General features: G+C 41.1%; 2 protein-coding genes across 2 annotated transcripts; both read left to right on the top strand.

The window, feature by feature from the left end:
* Positions 1-7,419: 7,419 nt before the first annotated feature.
* Positions 7,420-16,429, top strand: LOC135503572 (uncharacterized). The gene is made up of 11 exons (XM_064797175.1): positions 7,420-7,468; positions 8,725-8,813; positions 9,540-9,749; positions 10,390-10,605; positions 11,125-11,334; positions 11,975-12,208; positions 12,507-12,590; positions 14,110-14,302; positions 15,398-15,546; positions 15,808-15,898; positions 16,227-16,429. The coding sequence occupies exons 1-11, from the start codon at positions 7,420-7,422 to the stop codon at positions 16,424-16,426; spliced, it is 1,725 nt and encodes a 574-aa protein (XP_064653245.1). The 3' UTR covers positions 16,427-16,429.
* An 819-nt stretch (positions 16,430-17,248) lies between these two features.
* Positions 17,249-22,357, top strand: LOC135503570 (uncharacterized). Its single transcript, XM_064797174.1, has 5 exons — positions 17,249-17,350; positions 18,857-19,028; positions 19,366-19,458; positions 19,815-20,010; positions 20,361-22,357. Exons 2-5 carry the CDS (start codon positions 18,864-18,866, stop codon positions 21,092-21,094), a joined length of 1,188 nt encoding a protein of 395 aa, XP_064653244.1. The 5' UTR covers positions 17,249-17,350; positions 18,857-18,863; the 3' UTR covers positions 21,095-22,357.
* The last annotated feature ends 1,242 nt before the right edge of the window (positions 22,358-23,599 follow it).

Below are 23,599 nucleotides of genomic sequence, written 5' to 3'. Positions count from 1 at the left end.
CTTTTTGAGCCTTGTGATTCATACTGGTATGATAATACATTTCAATTTTGAGCTGTTATTGTGGACTGCATTAGGGATACGGATTCATCATCCTATAGTGCACAACCATCAAATGTTAACTCATACTGGAGATGAACAATTCATCAAATCGACATCATTATACATGTACATGTAAATTCAAATTGATTTTATTATGATAACGCCTGGTGGCCTTCCGAGCGTTTGGGATTCCTCAGAGTCAGTCCAAGTTTAGTATAACATGATATCTGGTCCATTTTCAGTTCAATTACGCTGCGCGATCGAAGTGTACTATGAGTGACATGGTGAAAAGGGGATATCAATCATTGATAATGGGGACATTTCCGCGGCGCTGTATCTCCACCGATCAAGGCGTTATAGCTAGACCGTATAAAGTGAACCAGCCTCAGGTCCATGTCCACTTAGTGTGTAAAAAACAATAACATTGAAGTCAACTTAACAGAGAGTGAACAACAACTCTAACTGTGCATATTAGTCACATGAAGACCACCAATTCAAACCCCTAAATCCTGCATATAACCCCCTTAAATAGGTTATTTTCTGAAATTCGTCTACACTTAGACTTCGATGTTTTTGTCTGGTGCCAAAAAGTTGGGAGGAGAGGCTCTACAAATCTAGCTTTGTCTGCTATTTAGGCCATGATCAGAGGTACCAGAATCATACCAAGTAAACAAAATATTTTCTGTGTGTTTTATAAGCGCGCAGCAGAAAAGCCAAGTTGCGAAGCGCTACTATGATTAACGTGCATACGACGTATCCAATGTAAACAATGTTTCTCAAGTCCATGGATTCGTTTCAAATGGCTAAAATTTGACTTAAAATGGCCGCCATTAGAGATAAACGTGCGAATGAAGCAACTCGACTATTCTGAGCTCCGAGAGAGAACCACAATGAATATTCACACTGTTTTTTAATCACACTTCAATTTCAGGGGGTTGACCCCCCCCCCCGACATATGTGTTTTGATTTTTGATACTTAGTAATAATATCCAAAAGATGCTTAAAATGGATATAATCCCGAAATAATGAAGCAAAAGACGGGCAGGCGTTTGGCCAGAGTCCTCTATTAAAACATGTGTACATTACGTGTACATTGTTGTGCATAAGTTTTGGTAAAAAAAGTACTCATTGGACCAATCAATCTGCACAAAATTTTATCACTCACACAACGTAGTGAGTGTAATGGTTACGTATGTATAAAGTGTAAACAAAATTCATATATCCATCATGTCCATCGAATCTGAAAAAATTTGTGCAGACCCATGACAATTCTGGTTCCGGTACAGTTTGTCGCATTATATATGGGCCGCGCGTTGGCCGATCCTGCATTCACGACGCACCGCACCCACAGTTACCACGTCGGACGTGATTCCCATTGTTTCCTTCCACGTGACGCAATTATTTCATGACGTCATGAGCCATTGACCATTCACACAAGTAGATTTATTCACACCGGCGCCACTGAAGTGCGGGTGTGGGACATCATGTATTTAAAAATCGTCTGCTAGGACATACAGGACAACGTCGGCGGAGACAGTTGTGACATTTCATTGCAGACAAAGCAAACGTCCTCTTCTTCTCGATTTACGTACTTTACTTCAAAAAAGTCAGTTTTAACACTACTAAATCCAGATCCAGTCACGTGATTTCTAGTAACTGCCAAACTCGACCCAGTGCCGGAACTGTGAAGTAATGATGTAGGTTTCGTGGTCAGATTGTAGGAGTTCCCCAAGGAGTTCCCGTACCGCCTGGCTATCCGATTTAGCATCTACCGTTCCGGAACGACATCAGCGCCTCAAGTGTCAAGATCGTAAATTTGCCATTCTTGATTTTGGCGCCAAACGATTAAAAAAAAACGCGTTAAAACAATTAAGAATATATCAGCTACAAAAATTCGTTATTAACTAACTGGTGAAGAAACATACACAAATATCTAGGCTAGCAGGTGGAAAATTCAATTATTATTTCACCACAGAGAGCTGCTTCTGTCCGCAGATATGAGACAGCTACCGGGGCGGGGACTATTTCTTTATGGGGCCTTTTTGTTCAGCGTCTCCAAGGAATTCTATTTTTAGAGTCCAATGGAGGGGGGTTGGGGGGGGCCTTCCCCCAATGTACTGACAAAAACCTGTCACTTTCAGAGAACGGGGGAGGGGGTTTGGGGGACTCATCCCCCAATGTACTGGCTAAATATGTCAGAACTCGGGGGTTTGGGGGGGGGGGCTCCCCCATGTCAAACAGTTGTGTGAGTTCACTAGAGCTTGTTTTTTAATCACACTTCAATTTCAGGGGGTTGACCCCCCCCCCGACATATGTGTTTTGATTTTTGATACTTAGTAATAATATCCAAAAGATGCTTAAAATGGATATAATCCCGAAATAATGAAGCAAAAGACGGGCAGGCGTTTGGCCAGAGTCCTCTATTAAAACATGTGTACATTACGTGTACATTGTTGTGCATAAGTTTTGGTAAAAAAAGTACTCATTGGACCAATCAATCTGCACAAAATTTTATCACTCACACAACGTAGTGAGTGTAATGGTTACGTATGTATAAAGTGTAAACAAAATTCATATATCCATCATGTCCATCGAATCTGAAAAAATTTGTGCAGACCCATGACAATTCTGGTTCCGGTACAGTTTGTCGCATTATATATGGGCCGCGCGTTGGCCGATCCTGCATTCACGACGCACCGCACCCACAGTTACCACGTCGGACGTGATTCCCATTGTTTCCTTCCACGTGACGCAATTATTTCATGACGTCATGAGCCATTGACCATTCACACAAGTAGATTTATTCACACCGGCGCCACTGAAGTGCGGGTGTGGGACATCATGTATTTAAAAATCGTCTGCTAGGACATACAGGACAACGTCGGCGGAGACAGTTGTGACATTTCATTGCAGACAAAGCAAACGTCCTCTTCTTCTCGATTTACGTACTTTACTTCAAAAAAGTCAGTTTTAACACTACTAAATCCAGATCCAGTCACGTGATTTCTAGTAACTGCCAAACTCGACCCAGTGCCGGAACTGTGAAGTAATGATGTAGGTTTCGTGGTCAGATTGTAGGAGTTCCCCAAGGAGTTCCCGTACCGCCTGGCTATCCGATTTAGCATCTACCGTTCCGGAACGACATCAGCGCCTCAAGTGTCAAGATCGTAAATTTGCCATTCTTGATTTTGGCGCCAAACGATTAAAAAAAAACGCGTTAAAACAATTAAGAATATATCAGCTACAAAAATTCGTTATTAACTAACTGGTGAAGAAACATACACAAATATCTAGGCTAGCAGGTGGAAAATTCAATTATTATTTCACCACAGAGAGCTGCTTCTGTCCGCAGATATGAGACAGCTACCGGGGCGGGGACTATTTCTTTATGGGGCCTTTTTGTTCAGCGTCTCCAAGGAATTCTATTTTTAGAGTCCAATGGAGGGGGGTTGGGGGGGGCCTTCCCCCAATGTACTGACAAAAACCTGTCACTTTCAGAGAACGGGGGAGGGGGTTTGGGGGACTCATCCCCCAATGTACTGGCTAAATATGTCAGAACTCGGGGGTTTGGGGGGGGGGGGCTCCCCCATGTCAAACAGTTGTGTGAGTTCACTAGAGCTTGCTCTTTACATATTATGTGTCAAGAAGAACCCTTTGCCAATAGCATAATAAAGTTTTAAAATATTCCAATACCGATTGCCTGAGAAAAAGAGATTTCCGTACACCATATCCATCAAAACGTCACTGGCGCATTGATATGGCCCTGTCAAAGTACAAGTTCTAAACTGACCAGTGAGACCACAGTTTCTTAAATATATTATCAAAAAGCATATTTCTGTGATGGCCTGACTCTGTAGATTAAGAATCAACCACAGATTGAGAATTAATTCCACTTTGGTCCATCCCAGCCATGTATTTACCACAACTTGACATGTGCCACACTTCCGGTCGTGGATGAATACTTGTCTCTGCCCGTTTCGAGAAAAAAAAATTATTTTGAGATTTCAATAAACCTTTTAAACGAATTCCACATGGGCCGTGGTGGGGTCCGAAGACACCTTAAGGAGGAATGTATGTTTTTATGGGGTACCATTGGTTTTGCATATCTTCTGGTTTTTTCTAAAGAATAATCAATATTCGCTAGCAGGCTTTTTATGCTCCCAGGTATGAAGAGGGTTAGAACTATGTTCCTCAGGTTCTTTGTTCATCAGTCTGGTGTTCCTCAAGAGTAAAGTGTCTTCCAGTCTCTTGGCCTGCAAAACCCTTTCCAACCAATTTTTTATGCATTATTCGGCAACATGTTGGTGGGGGAAAAACCTGATCAAAATACGTGGCTACAATTTCAAAAGTATTGTTCAACAATTTGAAAAAATTCGTGCAACATTTTTAAATTACATCTCAACAATTTCAAAATTATGGTTCAACAATTTCAAAAATACATCTCAACAATATTTCAAATTATGATCCAACATTTCAAAAATTCATGCAACATTTTTCTAAAATACATTATTAATATGTAAAGAGCAATCTCTAGTGAACTCACACAACTGTTTGACATGGGGGAGCCCCCCAAACCCCCGTCCTTCTGACATATATAGCCAGTACATTGGGGGATGAGTCCCCCAAACCCCCTCCCCCGTTCTCTGAAAGTGACAGGTTTTAGTCAGTACATTGGGGGGAAGCCCCCCCCCCCCATTGGACTCTAAAAATAGAATTCCTTGGAGACGCTGAACAATAAGGCCCCATAAAGAAATAGTCCCCGCCCCGGTAGCTGTCTCATATCTGCTGGAAGAAGCAGCTATTTGTGGTGAAATAATAATTGAATGCATGTCATGACACCCAGGAGCTTTTTCTCATTTCTGAAACAGTTGCATGGTTGGAATGAATTTCCAAATCAGTCCGTCAAATCTCTATGCAATGAAAATTGAAATGTCACAACTGTCTCCACCGACGTTGTCCTGTATGTCCTAGCAGACGATTTTTAAATAAATGATGTGATTGATATACTTGTAGATTGGACTGAATTATTTCTTCAATGATATGAAAATTGAAAACCCTCTGACATGCCTGAGTACAATGAAATGGCCAGGGCCATTGTGCTCACCTCATGTGGAGGAAAGATGGATAAAGAGCATGGTATTGTGTCATGTAGTGTTAGGTTTGATGTAGGTCCAAGCAATTACAATTTCCCCAAAATGGCCAATTTACAGTACATTCCCGACTACTATTAAGGGAGATATTGCATATTTTCACTTTTAACGTTTGGCCCCCTGGTGGCCAAACCATGAAACGAATCGGACCGAAACTTGGTCTCCAAGGTGTCATTACATAAGGGTACATGTGTACCAAGTTTCAACTCAATAGCTCTAACAGTTACGAAACGTGCCCTGCTAACGGACGACGGACGACGACGACGACGACGACGGACGACGGACGCCACGGTATGGGATAAGCTCACCTCTGCTAAGAGGTGAGCTAAAAATGCAGAGGCAAGACACACCATGCATGTCATGACACCCAGGAGCTTTTTCTCATTTCTGAAACAGTTGCATGGTTGGAATGAATTTCCAAATCAGTCCGTCAAATCTCTATCCAAATGGAACATTATGACCACTCTATATTTGTGCAGTAGTGTTAAAACTGACTTTTTTGAAGTAAAGTACGTAAATCGAGAAGAATGTCACAACTGTCTCCGCCGACGTTGTTGTCCTGTATGTTCTAGCAGACGATTTTTAGATACATGATGTCCCACACCCGAACTTCAGGACAGTGGCGCCGGTGTGAATAAATCTACTTGCGTGAATGGCCAATGGCTCATGACGTCATGAAATAATTGCCTCACGAGGAAGGAAACAATGGGAATCATGGTAACTGTGGTTGCAGTGCGTCGTGAAAGCAGGATCGGCAAGCGCGGCCCGTATGGAATGCGACAAACTGTACCGGAACCAGAATTGTCATGGGTCTGCACAATTTTTTTCAGATTCGATTAGCCTGGTACCACTGGCCACCGTCAGACTCCGTCCGTCCCGTCAATACAGCGTCGTCTGACGGTGGCCAGTGGTACCAGGCTAAGATTCGATGGACATGATGGACATATGAATTTTGTTTACACTTTATACACATACGTAACCATTACACTCACTACGTTGTGTGAGTTAATATGTAAAGAGCAATCTCTAGTGAACTCACACAACTGTTTGACATGGGGGAGCCCCCAAACCCCCGTTCTTCTGACATATATAGCCAGTACATTGGGGGATGAGTCCCCCAAACTCCCTCCCCGTTCTCTGAAAGTGACAGGTTTTAGTCAGTACATTGGGGGGAAGGCCCCCCCCCCCCCCCATTGGACTCTAAAAATAGAATTCCTTGGAGACGTTGAACAATAAGGCCCCATAAAGAAATAGTCCCCGCCCCGGTAGCTGTCTCATATCTGCTGAAAGAAGCAGCTCTTTCTGGTGAAATAATAATTGAATGCATGTCATGACACCCAGGAGCTTTTTCTCATTTCTGAAACAGTTGCATGGTTGGAATGAATTGCCAAATCAGTCCGTCAAATCTCTATGCAATGAAAATTGAAATGTCACAACTGTCTCCACCGACGTTCTCCTGTATGTCCTAGCAGACGATTTTTAAATAAATGATGTGATTGATATACCATTGGAATGAATTATTTCTTCAATGATATGAAAGTTGAAAACCCTCTGACATGTCTGAGTACAAAAATGCAGAGGCAAGACACATCATGCATGTCATGACACCCAGGAGCTTTTTCTCATTTCTGAAACAGTTGCATGGTTGGAATGAATTTCCAAATCAGTCCGTCAAATCTCTATCCAAATGGAACTTTAAGACCACTCTATAATTGTGCAGTAGTGTTAAAACTGACTTTTTTGAAGTAAAGTACGTAAATCGAGTAGAAGAGGACGTTTGCTTTGGTCTGCAATAAAATGTCACATCTGTCTCCGCCGACGTTGTCCTGTACATATGTCCTAGCAGACGATTTTTAAAATCATGATGTCCCACACCAGCACTTCAGTGGCGCCGGTGTGAATAAATTTACTTGCGTGAATGGTCAATGGCTCATGACGTCATGAAATAATTGCGTCACGAGGAAGGAAACAATGGGAATCATGGTAACTGTGGTTGCGGTGCGTCGTGAAAGCAGGATCGGCAAGCGCGGCCCGTATGGAATGCAACAAACTGTACCGGAACCGGAACTGTCATGGGTCTGCACAAATTTTTTCAGATTCGATGGACATGATGGATATATGAATTTTGTTTACACTTTATACACACACGTAACCATTACACTCACTACGTTGTGTGAGTTATCAACAATTTCAAAATTATGGTTCAACAATTTCAAAAAAATCATCCAACATGATCCAACAGCAGGAGACAGGGTACCAGTGTAATGTTCGGGGACGAGGTTGGTGTATGGTACTTCTGTTCTATCACCGAGTGTGAAATTTGACAGTATTTATCAATAACACCGTAACCGATGATAAGCTGAACATCCTCAAGTGTCCACATGCCAGTTTAGATCTCAAATTTTGTCATCTGGAAAAGTTATAGCATGGTGGAACGAAACGTCGACATATCTGGGCAACCGCATGAACAAAATCATGATAGGCCTATGCACAACTGGAAGCAGGATGCCACTGTGTGTACAGTGTGAAGCGACAATTCATTGATGCATGTGTTATTTATTTTGGCAGTATTGATGCTACGACCGATGATGGGAGCTTGAGCCGACTTGCCAACGATGGATGGAGAGGCCATGACAACTGCCCGATGAAAAAACAAATTCATAAACAGGATGGACATCCATATCTAGCCCTATTTGCTAAAAGGGATAGAGATAGGGGAACAACTGCTGTACGATTACGGTGTCGGACAATTGCCATGGCGTGAATCCAAAGTAAATTCCTTTATTTATTTCAATTTCAACTTTTCAGTAATTTATTTAGTTGCCTGAAAACTGAATGATACAATGTAAATGTAGTATGAAACCTGTTTTACACCCAAAGTTCTGGCTAAAGATGTCGTCATCATTATAAAATCAAAGCTTGCGTCATGCATCAATTTTCCACGACAAAAATATTTAATATTTCTTTCCATATAGATAACGAGCAACGAAAAGGAATGGTACTTTGGCAATTTTAGATTTACCTACATCACTACATTATACCACTATCCCTTTAAATCTGTATCGCAGACAAAAATACCCCAGTCCATTGATCAAATTCGCAGATCCAGTGCACCAACTGAAGAAATAAAGGTAAAGGTTTCTTCGTTTTACCATGCTATTACGTTTCAAGCTGAATCCCTCGGAATCTTCATCAAAAAGATGATTTTCAAGAGGATGGTTTTAAAGCTCATTTCTTATGGACAGAAAAGGGGATATTTTCGATTATTTTAAAGAGCTTTATCTAAACGAACTGAATGACAACAATTGTAGGAGCAGTAAATGTATCCCAATAACGCCAAGGATTGTTCCTGTGTACGCAATGTATACAACTTGATCATATGGTGTATTTTTGGGTCATGAACTCATTTACCAGGCTGTTTCTTAGGTAGGCTATCTCAGTGACCCCGGATAGTTTTGAGTGATGGATGGTTGACAGCAAGAATATAATAATGCAAAGAACTAAAAATGTGACAAAAGTATTTGTTTTCATTCAGGATATTGTAATATTCCTACTTCGCTGTCCGTTGTGTCACTCGTCCTTGACCTCCGTCTCGTTCTATGGTCAGCTGATTGTGCAACAAAGGTAAACAATACACACGAACACCTAATTAAATAATGATATAACTGTATTTACCTTTCTACACTTTCTCTAACTCTTCTAAACCTCTTCGAATAATCACTCCTAAATCTCAATGTACACTGGGACTGACTGGCTGGCTTGGAAACTGACCCAGATTGTTGTGAGAGCTGCCCTTTATATCCAGGCAACAATGCAGCCTCCAGCAGCCTGGATACGGTTACCAACGCAAGCCCTGTTGCAGTGCAGCAACAACAAACCTTAACCAGATTGGTCAATTTAGTCAAATTAACCAAAGACAATAATATTGAAATATACTACAATATTACAAGTACAGGCTATGTATATATCGGTAAAATCACAAGATAGAATGGTAATAGATATAATTTCAAAAAAGAATTTCAAAAAGAACATGTTATTTCGTAAGATGTACGGAGCTTTCAAATTAGAATAAGCCTAAATATCCGGGTATAAGCAAGCGTGAAAATTGTCAAGTTATCATGGGGGGGGGGGGGGGTCTTTATCGTGGGGCATTGAACGGGACAATTGATGTCAACTGCCTCCTCATTCAGCATGGATGTTTGATCATGTTGCACAACTACACCAAAATAAGATATGCGGCCCCTGGCCTGTATTGCCTATGATAAGGCTTTTTTATGTGGTCCCCAGAACACCGACTTGTATTATTTTTGACAATCGTACACGCTTTCCGTCTTATTATTTATACTTCAGGCACCTGTCAACACTCAGAAGGCGCTTGATGTTCCGATTGACGTGACAAACGAGTGGACAAGCTATGACAATACGGGAGAAGAAGAGGTCTTTTCAGCGGTAGAGGCCTTGGTCAACAGTGAGCAGAACATCAGTTTTGATACTGAGAAAGAAGAGGTCACAGATTTCAATGCAAAGGAAAAAGAACTTACTGAAATAGCAGTGAATAAGGTAGGAAATCTACTAGGAGGCAATAAATTTGGAGACGTGAAATGTGTCCCTGTGTGCAAATCGCGCAAATTTTATTCCTCCCGGGGACAAATTTGCAAATGCGCCCTGGATATTGTCATGCGCAGTAGGCCTACATATTTCAATTTCTGAGAGGAACCACCTCCTTCCTGCCTTACTTTTCGATTTGGGTCAGATCACCGAACAAAATCATCGAATGTCGGCATGTTTTGAATAAACTGTCGCGGAATATTGGATGATCATCATATCACAACCGATATTAAATTTGGCGAACATCGAAACCTAAATTTGTTTTGACTTATTGGAAAAAAAGTTTGTTTTGACTTATTTGAAAAAAAGTGTATTGAGCGACTCCTTGGTCAGGTAGAACCTCCCTCCTACGTTATTACTGCCTGGTTGTGTATAGTAGAATCGACGGAATGGTTCAGTTGTGGATATAAAAGTCATTTTAATGACCCCGTATAATACTTTTAAAAACGTACAGTTTTGTTCACCTGTGAAAGACTGGTGTCTTCCCCGATGTTCCCGTAATACACCTTCTATTATGATGCGTGTCCCCAGAACTCCGTCGTATATTAATCTTGACAAGCGTGCACTCTTCATGTCCTTTCTTATACTTCAGACACCTGTCAACACTCAGAAGGCGCTTGATGTTCCGATTGACGAGACAAACCAGTGGACAAGCTATGACAATGTGGGAGAAGAAGAGGTCTTTTCAGCGGTAGAGGCCTTGGTCAACAGTGAGCAGAACATCAGTTTTGATACTGAGAAAGAAGAGGTCACAGAGTTCAACGCATGTGCAATAGACGATGAACCTACTGAAACACCAGTGAGTCCGGTAGGCATTCTACTTTTAAGAATTTAAACAGTAGCTACATTGTATATGTGTTTAAAACAACGCTGTCAGATGATGCAACTTGTTTATGAACGTTCTATTTTGATAGCTAGCTACAGTAGAGGGTGAAAGAGAGCAATTCGGGGACTTGCATGAATATTCCAAACGAAGTTTGTCAGCACGAGGGCAACGACCTTCGACTATCTTAACCTGTGAAAGACAAGCAAATGAGTGTATGCAATGCAATCGTCTTACACAGCTGTTGTTTGGTTATCTCCATTGTGTCCTTATTAAGGTGCATCATGGGTGTATTGACCACAGTCGAGTTTTAACTCGGGAAATTCTTAGTTTTTTCCCCTTTGATGATGGGTGGGATGAAGAACTAAATGATCCTTATACAAATGGTACTATTTTGTTCAGTTGTGAATGTGTTTCCGTAATATACCATATTCTGTGTGATGCATGTCCACGGGACGCTGTATTAAATTAATCTTGACAAGCGTACACTTTATTGTACTTCAGGCACCTGTCAACACTCAAAAGGCGCTTGATGTTCCGATTGACGTGACAAACGAGTGGACAAGCTATGACAATACGGGAGAAGAAGAGGTCTTTTCAGCGGTAGAGGCCTTGGTCAACAGTGAGCAGAACATCAGTTTTGATACTGAGAAAGAAGAGGTCACAGATTTCAATGCAAAGGAAAAAGAACTTACTGAAATAGCAGTGAATAAGGTAGGAAATCCACTAGGAGGCAATAAATTTGGAGACGTGAAATGTGTCCCTGTGTGCAAATCGCGCAAATTTTATTCCTCCCGGGGACAAATTTGCAAATGCGCCCTGGATATTGTCATGCGCAGTAGGTCTACATATTTCAATTTCTGAGAGGAACCACCTCCTTCCTGCCTTACTTTTCGATTTGGGTCAGATCACCGAACAAAATCATCGAATGTCGGCGTGTTTTGAATAAACTGTCGCAGAATGTTGGATGATCATCATATCACAACCGATATTAAATTTGGCGAACATCGAAACCTAAATTTGTTTTGACTTATTGGAAAAAAAGTTTGTTTTGACTTATTTGAAAAAAAGTGTATTGAGCGACTCCTTGGTCAGGTAGAACCTCCCTCCTACGTTATTACTGCCTGGTTGTGTATAGTAGAATCGACGGAATGGTTCAGTTGTGGATATAAAAGTCATTTTAATGACCCCGTATAATACTTTTAAAAACGTACAGTTTTGTTCACCTGTGAAAGACTGGTGTCTTCCCCGATGTTCCCGTAATACACCTTCTATTATGATGCGTGTCCCCAGAACTCCGTCGTATATTAATCTTGACAAGCGTGCACTCTTCATGTCCTTTCTTATACTTCAGACACCTGTCAACACTCAGAAGGCGCTTGATGTTCCGATTGACGAGACAAACCAGTGGACAAGCTATGACAATGTTGGAGAAGAAGAGGTCTTTTCAGCGGTAGAGGCCTTCGTCAACAGTGAGCAGAACATCAGTTTTGATACTGAGAAAGAAGAGGTCACAGATTTCAATGCATTGAACGTCGAACCAACTGAAAGAGCAGTGAATAAAGAAGGCATAGTAGCAATGCCGGAGGTAGGTAGAGGTACATGTAGAGTAATGCTGTCTGATCTTGTTTGTAAACGTTCTATTTTGATAGCTATAAAGTTAGAGTGAGGGAGCCTCAATGGTTATCGCGTCCGCCTAACAAGCGGCAGGTCGCAGTTTTGGGCAAATCGGCCTAAAATCCCGGCCTCGGTCAACAATGTTTTCTCAGGGTGACCTTATGGTCTGCCCCCCAATGTGGGTAGGCCTATAGTGAACAGTTTAATCGATTGTTATATCTGTCTTTAAACCTATACAACCATTTTTGAACGTTCCTTTTGTTTTCCAGGATATCAGAACGTCCACACCAATTCGGGGCAAAGACAATGGTGCAACGGGGCGAAACGAAATGGATGTGAACAAGATATCACAGGTATATGATGCATTTTACCTTCATCAAAGTATGGGATAAGGTAGAGCAACTTGGGGACAGACATTTTAAATTTCTAACTTCTTCAGTCAGTGCGCATGCATGAATATTCGAACGTCTTGTCTAGCTTATCGATCTGCACAAGGAGACAAAAGTGAGTTTACAATTTAAAGCATTCAATCGAAAATTGGAATCTATCCCTGTAAAGAAAATCGTTCAGCAGTTAATAAGGCGATTTGTGATTGGCACATAACTCGCAGCCGGTCCACATAATAAAAAATGGCCAGGGCCATTGTGCTCACCTCATGTGGAGGAAAGATGGATAAAGAGCATGGTATTGTGTCATGTAGTGTTAGGTTTGATGTAGGTCCAAGCAATTACAATTTCCCCAAAATGGCCAATTTACAGTACATTCGACCTATGTGACCTTGAAAAGTAGGTCAAATCAAAGAAGACCCGGGTGACACATTGAATGGTTGTTAGAATTAGATGTACCTATGAAATAAAATTGGTGCCAATCGGGCAAGTCATTACTAGAAATAATGGCATTTTGAAGAATTTAGGATTTGGCCCCCTCCCTGGAGGCCAAACCGCAAATCAGATCGCACCAAACTTCGGTACCTGCGATCACCTGACCAAGGGGTACATGTGTACTTAATTTGTGATCAATAGTCATTGCAGTTAAGAAACGTGCCATAGTTACGGCCTGACGGCGAATTTACGCCATTTGACCTCTGTGACCTTGACAAGAAGGTCAAATTAAAAACCTGTGTGACATATACTGTATGGTGGTTAGATGTACCCATGATATCAAATTGGTGGCAATCGGGCAAGAAGTTAAGGAATAATCACATTTTTAAGGTTTTTGGATTTTGCCCCCTGGTGGTCAAGTGGTGAATCATATTGGACCAAACTTCGGTCCCTGAGATCACCTGACTAAGGGGTAAATGTGTACCAAATTTGGTATCAATAGTCATTGCAGTTTAGAAACGTGCCATCGTTACATCCTAATGGCCAATTTACACCATTTGACCTCTGTGACCTTGAAAAGGAGGTCAAATCAAAAACCCGGAGGATATATGATGCACCTTTGCTAGAAGTACCTACCATATTTTTTTCAAAATTTCCCGACTACTATTAAGGGAGATATTGCATATTTTCACTTTTAACGTTTGGCCCCCTGGTGGCCAAACATGAAACGAATCGGACCGAAACTTGGTCTCCAAGGTGTCATTACATAAGGGTACATGTGTACCAAGTTTCAACTCAATAGCTCTAACAGTTACGAAACGTGCCCTGCTAACGGACGACGACGACGACGGACGACGGACGCCACGGTATGGGATAAGCTCACCTCTGCTAAGAGGTGAGCTAATTAAAATGTACATTGAAAGCAGCACAACTCAGTGCCTATAAGATAGACAGTAGCATGGCAAATATGAGAAACAGTGTAATGCACATGTCAACGTTATTTACATTTGAACTGACAGCATTTTTTTCTCCATTATTTGATAAATGACAGGTTCGAGAGACCGACCCCCTCAACCTTGCATTCGTCTCATTCGACCAGGATGTTGAAGAAACCGATCATCCCCACAAGCTAGATACGCCTACTTGTACCAAATCTTCCCCATTAATCGAGAAAGACGGGTCAGATCCATCAGCCGGTTATTGTCAAGATGGTGCTAATCAAAAGCAAAGGGACCAATCGCAAGGTAATGGCTTTATTTTAGTAGAGAGTCCTACCCAGCCATCGAGGTGCACTTTTCAATGAACATATTACATGTCATTCGTGAATCGTCTCATTCATTGGTTTTGTGCGAAAATGATAACCAATTCATGCCATTAAGGCCTAGTCATCCTGGCACAAATTCAATGTCTTATAAAATCTAAACCTGTCGATATTTCTAAAACGGCTGGCAACGTTGACACTGAACTTGACATTAAGTGCTTGATGTTGTAGATCATGGTGATTTTGTGTTCGTAGTCATGCTCGTTAACTGTCTCAATGCATGGTGTCGCTGTCCAACAGGGCTGCTGTCTGTGCAATTAGAATATAGTTCCTCTGTTTTGGGGCTGATATGTTCACTGGGCAGCGTGGATTTGAGGATCAAATTGACCCGCTACGCCCCGAAACGTGGCGGACGGGTGGAATTACAGCGAAAGTGACCACAGAAAATTCCGACCCCAAAGCCTGAAATTATGATGGTCATGATCTGTCAATATTTCTATGGATGCAGTGGGTGAGATCTTTTTGCCCTGCAAATATTAGGTTCGTGCGAGGTGTTTGGAAAAAGTTATGGCAGTTGATGTTTAATGAAAAATGGCTTAAAATTCATTAGTGGTGCGTAGCCTCCAAGAAAGACGTCATAATGGAACATGCGAAAATGACGCACCACGCCGCAACAGAGCTAGGTATGACGTATGTGTGTGACCTCACACGATGTAAATGGCTTGGCTGCCTCCATGGCCCAATCCAGTGTTTCTGCGGGATTGGCCAGCCAAACATAAATTGGTCACCTAGTACTTGGGCTCAAACTAATATATGGCCATGTGTGACCTGACATCCACTCCGAAGTGTCTGGGTCGTTTTAAATACTCACAGTGAACACACCAGCGCAGTGTAGCTCTAATCTACTTACTCCTGTTAAGGTAACGAACATGACTTCAAAAACAATTCATTGTGTATTACAGAAAATGACACATGTAGAAATTCTAGGGATTTTACTTTACCAGAGGATTATTTTCAGTTTACTTATAAAATTCAAATTTAAAAATATTACTACCGTAACATTAACATTATTTTGTAGGACATGAAATAGGAAAAGACACGTTCTGTTGTGGTAGTTGCGGGGATCAATTTCATACTGTGGTGCATTTCCTAAAGCATAAAGAAATTCCATGCAAGCGAAAAGCGAACGATGGGGCATCTGCTGAAGCCAATTCCAGATCAATGATGGTAAATACTATTTGATATTAATTGCCAACTATAAGCTCATGACGTCGAGAATCTAAGTGACTTTCAAGGCATTGCTCAAAATTGATACGACAGACTCTTTATGAAAAGAAAGACTCGCAAACGAAGGCTTAATTTGCCCTAAAGCTTTTCTGAACAATTCCTGGTCATTATCAACTCTATCGACATCATCATACGTAAGAGGCATCGAATTAGACTTTTGCTTGTAACACTGGGATAATTGTTTGTGTATCATTGTTTCAGGAATCAAAATCCGAACAGAAGAACAACACGAACGACGTCAAGGTGAAATCCAAGAAAAGTAAAGAAAATAGATCAACAATGTACCCAGAAGGTAAGATTTTATTGAAAGCATTTAAGCAGTGGATTCGAGGCAGTACAATTATTTTCATGGAGGGCCGACATGTAGGTTGCACTCATTGTATCTCCAAAATGCTTAAATGTTACATATTGTCTCGAACAAATCAATACCAGGGTCAGTCACTCACCAGGATAACAGGACCGGAAGGCTCGACCTTTATTTATTATTTCCACTTTTATTTCCCATTTTATTTCCCATTTTTGGAAATAGCCTGGGTTTCGATATTAGGTTACTATGAGTATATACCCCCGTTTTCCTTGCCTAAGGGCAGTTAATTTATTGATCACTTCTTTCTTTCCAGTCGCTGTTCCGATATATCAGGCAAGAGCAGATGGTTCTCGTGCATACGACAAGAGACAGGCATGTTATTACTGTTGCCAACTCATGTCTAAGATGACCAGGCACCTTGGCTTGAGCGATGCCATTCGGAAGAAACAACAGTTGCCAAGGTTCTTGCCATTTCGGACAAGGATTTACGAGGAAAAGAGTTTGAACGTCTGAGGCACATGGGAAACTTCAATCACAATATAAAAATTCTACAAAAGAGAGGAGGTTCGCTTATCATTGCTCGTAGGCCTGTATCCCACCGCAATGCGGAGGAATATTTACCATGCTTGCACTGTTTGTCATTCATACATGAGGACGAAATATGGAGGCACACTAAGAACTGCTTCTTTAAACCAAAGTCCTCCAATACCGACGTTGACGAATTTAATGCAGACGATGCTATTGACAATATAATTGAGGACTGTGACGATGAAAAGAATGATGATTCTTCCGATTTGATACGAAAAAAGTCTGTCAGGATGCAGTGCAGAATGTTCCTGGAGGGAGCTGCGAAAGCTGACATTCCCATGTTTGAGGACTATCAATCATTGAAGGATAACGTGATCAGCAGAATGCGCTCAGGTATTGTAAAATCCGTTGTAGAAAAGGACCAAATGATTCTGAAATTTGGATCGATTCTATTGAACAAAATTGGGAGCAAAAGGCATCATCTGATAGCTCAGCGAATGCGACAGCTAGGGAGACTACTTGTTGAATTCCGACAACTATACACGTCTCCGACTTCCCTCTATGAGATTTTAGATGGCCAATACTTCGACCAAGTCATCAAAGCTACTAAAGTGCTGTGCAAAGCCGGTGATGGTACCACAATGAATGGTGTTTCTCTGTTAGGAACACCATCAATCGGATTGCATATAGGTCACTCCCTTAAAAAGTGTGCACTTATCAAACAAGGTATCGGTCTGAGAAAACAACGGAACGAAACACTCGATGAAGCCCGAAGATTCACTGATCTATTCAATGCCGAGTGGACGGAAAACATTTCATCGCATGCACTGCAAAGTTTGAAGGAGAGGCGATACAATGCGACAGAGCTATTCGGTCCCTGTCACCACTGGAAAAGCGGCTTCTTAAAAGGTAGGGCTTATATAGTGTTCATTTCATTCATATACAGCATAGTTCCCCTCCATGTTGGCAAGCAGAGATTAATCTATGCTTGATGGTAGTAATGTGGACGAGCTATGTTTTTTTGTTCGGCCATTCATGACTTAACTGCCATCTTTTTTTTCGAGGTGTTGCAGTTCCGAACAGGATGTTTCAACTTACCAGCACTGCAGGACCCTTGGTTGGCGAATCTTTTTTCCCTTTGTTCACAAAACTGATTGAGCAACTGATGAAGTTCAGAAATGTTTGTACAGGCCTTGTTAGCTCACCTCTTAGCAGAGGTGAGCTTATCCCATACCGTGGCGTCCGTCGTCCGTCGTCGTCGTCGTCGTCGTCGTCGTCGTCGTCGTCGTCGTCGTCCGTCGTCCGTTAGCAGGGCACGTTTCGTAACTGTTAGAGCTATTGAGTTGAAACTTGGTACACATGTACCCTTATGTAATGACACCTTGGAGACCAAGTTTCGGTCCGATTCGTTTCATGGTTTGGCCACCAGGGGGCCAAAGGTTAAAAGTGAAAATATGCAATATCTCCCTTAATAGTAGTCGGGAAATTTTGAAAAAAATATGGTAGGTACTTCTAGCAAAGGTGCATCATATATCCTCCGGGTTTTTGATTTGCCCTCCTTTTCAAGGTCACAGAGGTCAAATGGTGTAAATTGGCCGTTAGGATGTAACGATGGCACGTTTCTAAACTGCAATGACTATTGATACCAAATTTGGTACACATTTACCCCTTAGTCAGGTGATCTCAGGGACCGAAGTTTGGTCCAATATGATTCACCACTTGACCACCAGGGGGCAAAATCCAAAAACCTTAAAAATGTGATTATTCCTTAACTTCTTGCCCGATTGCCACCAATTTGATATCATATGTACATCTAACCACCATACAGTATATGTCACACAGGTTTTTAATTTGACCTTCTTGTCAATGTCACAGAGGTCAAATGGCGTAAATTCGCCGTCGGGCCGTAACTATGGCACGTTTCTTAACTGCAATGACAATTGATCACAAATTAAGTACACATGTACCCCTTGGTCAGGTGATCTCAGGTACCGAAGTTTGGTGCGATCTGATTTGCCGTTTGGCCTCCAGGGAGGGGGCCAAATCCTAAATTCTTCAAAATGCCATTATTCCTAGTAATGACTTGCCCGATTGGCACCAATTTTATATCATAGGTACATCTAATTCTAACAACCATTCAATGTGTCACCCGGGTCTTCTTTGATTTGACCTACTTTTCAAGGTCACAGAGGTCGAATGTACTGTAAATTGGCCATTTTGGGGAAATTGTAATTGCTTGGACCTACATCAAACCTAACACTACATGACACAATACCATGCTCTTTATCCATCTTTCCTCCACATGAGGTGAGCACAATGGCCCTGGCCATTTCATGTTCTTTGTTATTTGCACAGCTGTCGGAAGTCTGCAGTGCTTTATTCTATTGATGATATTTTTTGATTATATCCTTGCAGTCTCGATATGGTCCATCTTCCTGGCAAACGAGATCGGAAAGTTCCACTACTTCTTAAACAAGAATGGGTGAAACCAATGCTGTTGCTTGTAGAAAAAAGGGCTGATTGTGGTGTTGAAAGCGAATACTACTTTGGTGTGCCTGGAAGGAAAACCCACTTGTCACCATGGAAGGTATGAAACATTCCTCAATTAAAATGGATCATTATGTATGTACATGTATTTCATTTCAGCTCACCTGGTGAGCTCCATCAGTATCTCCCATTGTCCGTTGTTTACAATTATTTCCATATGGACACATTTCTTATCCACAAGACCTAGAAACTTAAAACTTGGGGTGTGGACAAATTGTGGCAATTGTTAGCCAGAAGTTAGTGCAATTGAGTCGCCATTCTGGCATAAAGGGGGCGCTTTGCAAAACCATCTTTATCCTTATCTCCCGAACGCTAGTAGGAAGAATCACGAAACTTTTATCGTGGGATAATGAAGCATTATATCCCTTCCATTTCAGGTGTTAAATGATGCTGCAATTAATGCAGATTGCAAACGCCCAGACTTGATTTCAACCACACGCCTGCGGAAATATACAGCAACGGTTACCCAGGTATGTTCAAAACCATTACGCTAAGGATCATAACTATACTGTTGATAGGAAGCGAAGCAACATGTACATGAGTACACATTGACTGTCCATCTGTGTTTGTAACCCGAAACAAATCAATATTTTGACTGTTTGGGTTCTTTTTAATGATACCGGCTGGATGTTAGATAAGTTATACTGATTGCAGATACTTTGGCAAATATAATCGAAAATTAAATCCACAACAAAGCAACTGATTCATATGAATATGACGAGAAACTTCTTAAAGTGGACCCTGATCACGATATCAAAAAAGCAACGTAAATCATGAACTCGGGAACACCTTTTCGATTTTAAGTATTCTATTATATATTTTTCAGGTCCTTGGTCTGAAGGAAGGAGAACTTGAATGGTTGTCAAATCACATGGGCCACACCGCTGATATACACCGACAGTCATATAGATTACATGAAAGCACCATTGAAATGGCCAAGGTATCGAAAATTTTATTGGCAATAGACAGTGGCAATGTTGGTAGATTCCAAGGAAAGTCTCTGAGTGACATTGACCTCGACCGTAAGTACTGAAAGTTAACACATGAGGTTTGACAGGGCAAACATGATGGTTTAAGTACATGTACTATGTTAGAAGCTTTCGATGGAATTTGCATGGAAGAGGAAATTATATTAAAAGAACAGTGATGAGGTGCATTCTATAATGTTTCTCATCAGGATAAAGTTTCAGGAATGCCCATGGATCATTTGTTGAAAATTTTGTGAAAGTACTTTCACAAAATATTCGTTGATTTTTCAGGCCCTATGTCTAATTTGGATGAATTCCATCTCATGATCCTGATGGATCAACTTTGAATAAGTTCGCTGTATTGCAGTTGACAGAACATTCCAACATTCGTCTGTTCTTTACAGAAATTGAACTGCCTGATGAGATTTATGCAGAGGAAGATGACAAAGACGTCAGTGGGGATAATGCTAATGAGGAATACGCCATGGATGATGTCGGTGACAAGACACAGGGAGGAAAAGGACAGATGAATCCAATGGAAGGAACTACAAGAAAAACCAAGAAACTTAGGGGGATGAAGAATGATGCGCAAACCTCTGAGGTAGTAAGAAAAGTTCGAGTTAAACAGATGATTGTGAATAAAATTAAAAGGAAAAGTAAGGGGCAAGAGGAATGTGGACAAGATAACAGGATTGTTGCCGAATTGTCTCCTCCAAAACGACCAAGACGAAAGGTAAAAAAGGTTGTTTCATTAGAACCAGAGAGTGATGACCTCGATGATTCTTTCTTAGATAAAGATTACGAGAATAAATCATCATCTGAACCTGAAACAGACTCAGGAAATGAAAGCCTTGTGCAACCAAAACCGTCCTTGGTAAAACAGAAAAGTAAGAAATCCCAGCCAGTAGTAAAATTGAAATGGTCTAATGAGGAATTAAGAGCTGTTGAGGAAGGGTTTCAGAGGAATATTTTAAATAAAAGAATTCCTCGTAAAGGTGACATCGAGAGAGTTGTCAACAAATTGCCTGTTCTAAATAAACGATCTACTGCCCAGATTAAGAGCAAAGTGCAACACCTCATCAACAGGGGTGAAAATATTAAGAATACTTCATTCCGTAAAGCATCGGAGAAGTGTTAACTAATTTGCATAGAATATCGAATCAACAAATCCATTTCGGATGGTAGAACTATGCGTGTGAAAATATGGGCGTAACATAGTTATGGTGCTCATGAAATTCGTAATGTTATTGTTACTACTGTGTCGTCGCTATTTAGTATGTTGAGGGGCACCTGTAAATTCGAACCCGAATTCATACATGGTGTTCTTCATTATTCAGTTTTTATTTCTTTCATTATTCATTATAGATTCAGCATTTAGCATTGAGTATTCATACTATTTATTATTCATTACGATTGGTTTCTTTTGAACCACATTGATAATGTCCACGTGCATGGTGCATGTGGTACAGAGCACGATCAATTTTGTTAACATTATTATTGTACAGCCCATAATAGAACAAGAAAACAATTATGCAATCATCAATGTAGGCGTTTATGCGGCGGGCAGAAAATGCATGCTGCATGCCGTCTGCAGACTGGGGGTTTTCTCATGAGTCAATAGAATCTAAGGTCTGGAATTAGGGGACCATATCAGCAGTTGCTTTCAGCCAACTTCTGTATTAAAATTAGATCTGGAATTAGGGGACCATCTCAACAGTTGCCATGTGATTTTCACACTAAAAAATAAGAGACCATTTCAGGTATATGCCAAACGGTAGAACAACGATTATCTAGGCCGTTGTGCAAACAGGCTTTGCGATACACCACGAGTTGGGGTGTACGCCTAAATTCCTTTAACTGTGATCAAGTGCATCCACTGGCACGCTACATGTATGTGTGACTCGCACGGATTTAGCACGTAGGGCCTACATGATGCTAATCAGCCAGGATGTATCTTGTGACCAGGACTGTAGTAATAAACATTTGCCTGAAAACATTTTTTATTTGGCCTAACAACACCTGTTTAGAATGTCAAAGAGGCCGGTATTTTCACTTAACATCAAGAGACAGAGGAGAACTGTCAAGGTGGGTGTTTGATATACAATGGTTTTCTGTTCCCTGGGTTTCTTCATTCTGTTATCTTTAATTATATTTACCCATGTCATTCAGCACTTTTTATCATGAAATGCTGCCTTTGAAACGAACCCAACCTTGCCGGCCAATCAACCAGGCGCACGAGGCACAACAGGCCGATACAATATACATGTTCTGTATTAAGTACGTCATCTGTCATGCACACCCAAAAAAAATCTTCCTGCAAGATGATTCACAGGTAATTCAAATATAAGAAAACAAACTTTGAAAAAAGTTGGCGCAAAGCAACTACTGATATGGTCCCCTAATTCCAAACCTTAGATTCTATTGACTCATGAGAAAACCCCCAGTCTGCAGACGGTATGCAGCATGCATTTTCTGCCCACCGGGCGTTCATGGGCCTGTTTCTTGAAATTTAATGCTTGATTAAGTAACGCCATAATATGCCATAGATCTCCGACCTAAGGGTTGACCATAGGTACCGCCATTTTGGCTAGACCTCCAAATCCTAGCAATTATAACTCCTTCAAAATGTAGTGATTGCTCATTTCAAGGGCGGGAGTCTGTTCTTTGTTTTCCAGAGAACAACTTCCAGTCCAAAGTTTTAAGTGAGCATTCACTACATTTTGAAGAAGTTCTAATTGCTTTAGGATTTGGAGGTCTAGCCAAAATGGCGGTACCTATGGTCAACCCTTAAGCAAATGGGGCGATATAGATTTGTGGATTAGTAGAATTCTAAGTTCTTGAATAAGTGCATTAGAATATATCGAATCGACGCATCAAACTATGTGTAGCGGTCATCTACTGCTGGCACTACTTATGATGCTCATGAAAATCGTAATGAATCAGGGGTATATCTGAGACTGTTATTTTGAGGACTGAACGGCAGACAAACGTTTTTGTGAATAAGGTGAACAAATGCTTGACAAAGGGTTGAAGACCGTGAAGCCTATGTTACCGACGTGCCGTGTAGAGTATACCTTTGATGTAAAATCAGTCGAATGTCGTTTGTGAGGAGGTCTGTTGATCTTCATAATTTCCGGACAGTAATTGTGAGGACGCAGCCACTCACCTTTTTGCTTTTCGAGACTGGGGACCACAGATACAAAGGTGCTGTACGGTTTTAGATGAGACAATTCTATCACACCATTTTATATATATCTTTCAGTCGATGACTCAAATTTTATCAAAAACTTGGTCTGATGATTAGATATAGCTTATACTAAGTAATGATCAAGAATGGGGTGTCTCTTTCTGATTTCAGGTGATTTTCACTTTTTGTACATGCTTTTTGTTTAGTATCAAGGGAATAACAATCAGGAACTTTACCTTTATAAACATTTAAAATTGAATAGCATACAATCAGAACGGACATCTGAAGTTAAGGCCTGTTTTCGAGGAATCCTCTTTTTAGCTCACCTCTTAGCAGAGGTGAGCTTATCCCATACCGTGGCGTCCGTCGTCGTCGTCGTCGTCGTCGTCGTCCGTCGTCCGTTAGCAGGGCACGTTTCGTAACTGTTAGAGCTATTGAGTTGAAACTTGGTACACA

Source organism: Lineus longissimus, unplaced genomic scaffold, assembly GCF_910592395.1.
Source record: "Lineus longissimus unplaced genomic scaffold, tnLinLong1.2, whole genome shotgun sequence".
Lineage (NCBI taxonomy): Eukaryota > Metazoa > Nemertea > Pilidiophora > Heteronemertea > Lineidae > Lineus > Lineus longissimus.
The sequence above is the reverse complement of the archived record's forward strand: the minus strand, read 5'-3'. Positions and strand labels throughout refer to the sequence as shown.

Bases quoted from the DNA above. Each gene is read 5' to 3' on its own strand.
- LOC135503572 (XM_064797175.1), top strand. From the start codon at position 7,420: ATGATCCAACAGCAGGAGACAGGGTACCAGTGTAATGTTCGGGGACGA. The intron at 7,469-8,724 runs GTTGGTGTATGG...GTTTTCATTCAG, and splicing joins GTGTAATGTTCGGGGACGAG to GATATTGTAATATTCCTACT. The intron at 12,209-12,506 runs GTAGGTAGAGGT...TTTGTTTTCCAG, and splicing joins GCATAGTAGCAATGCCGGAG to GATATCAGAACGTCCACACC.
- LOC135503570 (XM_064797174.1), top strand. From the start codon at position 18,864: ATGGTCCATCTTCCTGGCAAACGAGATCGGAAAGTTCCACTACTTCTT. The intron at 19,029-19,365 runs GTATGAAACATT...CTTCCATTTCAG, and splicing joins CCCACTTGTCACCATGGAAG to GTGTTAAATGATGCTGCAAT. The intron at 19,459-19,814 runs GTATGTTCAAAA...TATATTTTTCAG, and splicing joins ATACAGCAACGGTTACCCAG to GTCCTTGGTCTGAAGGAAGG.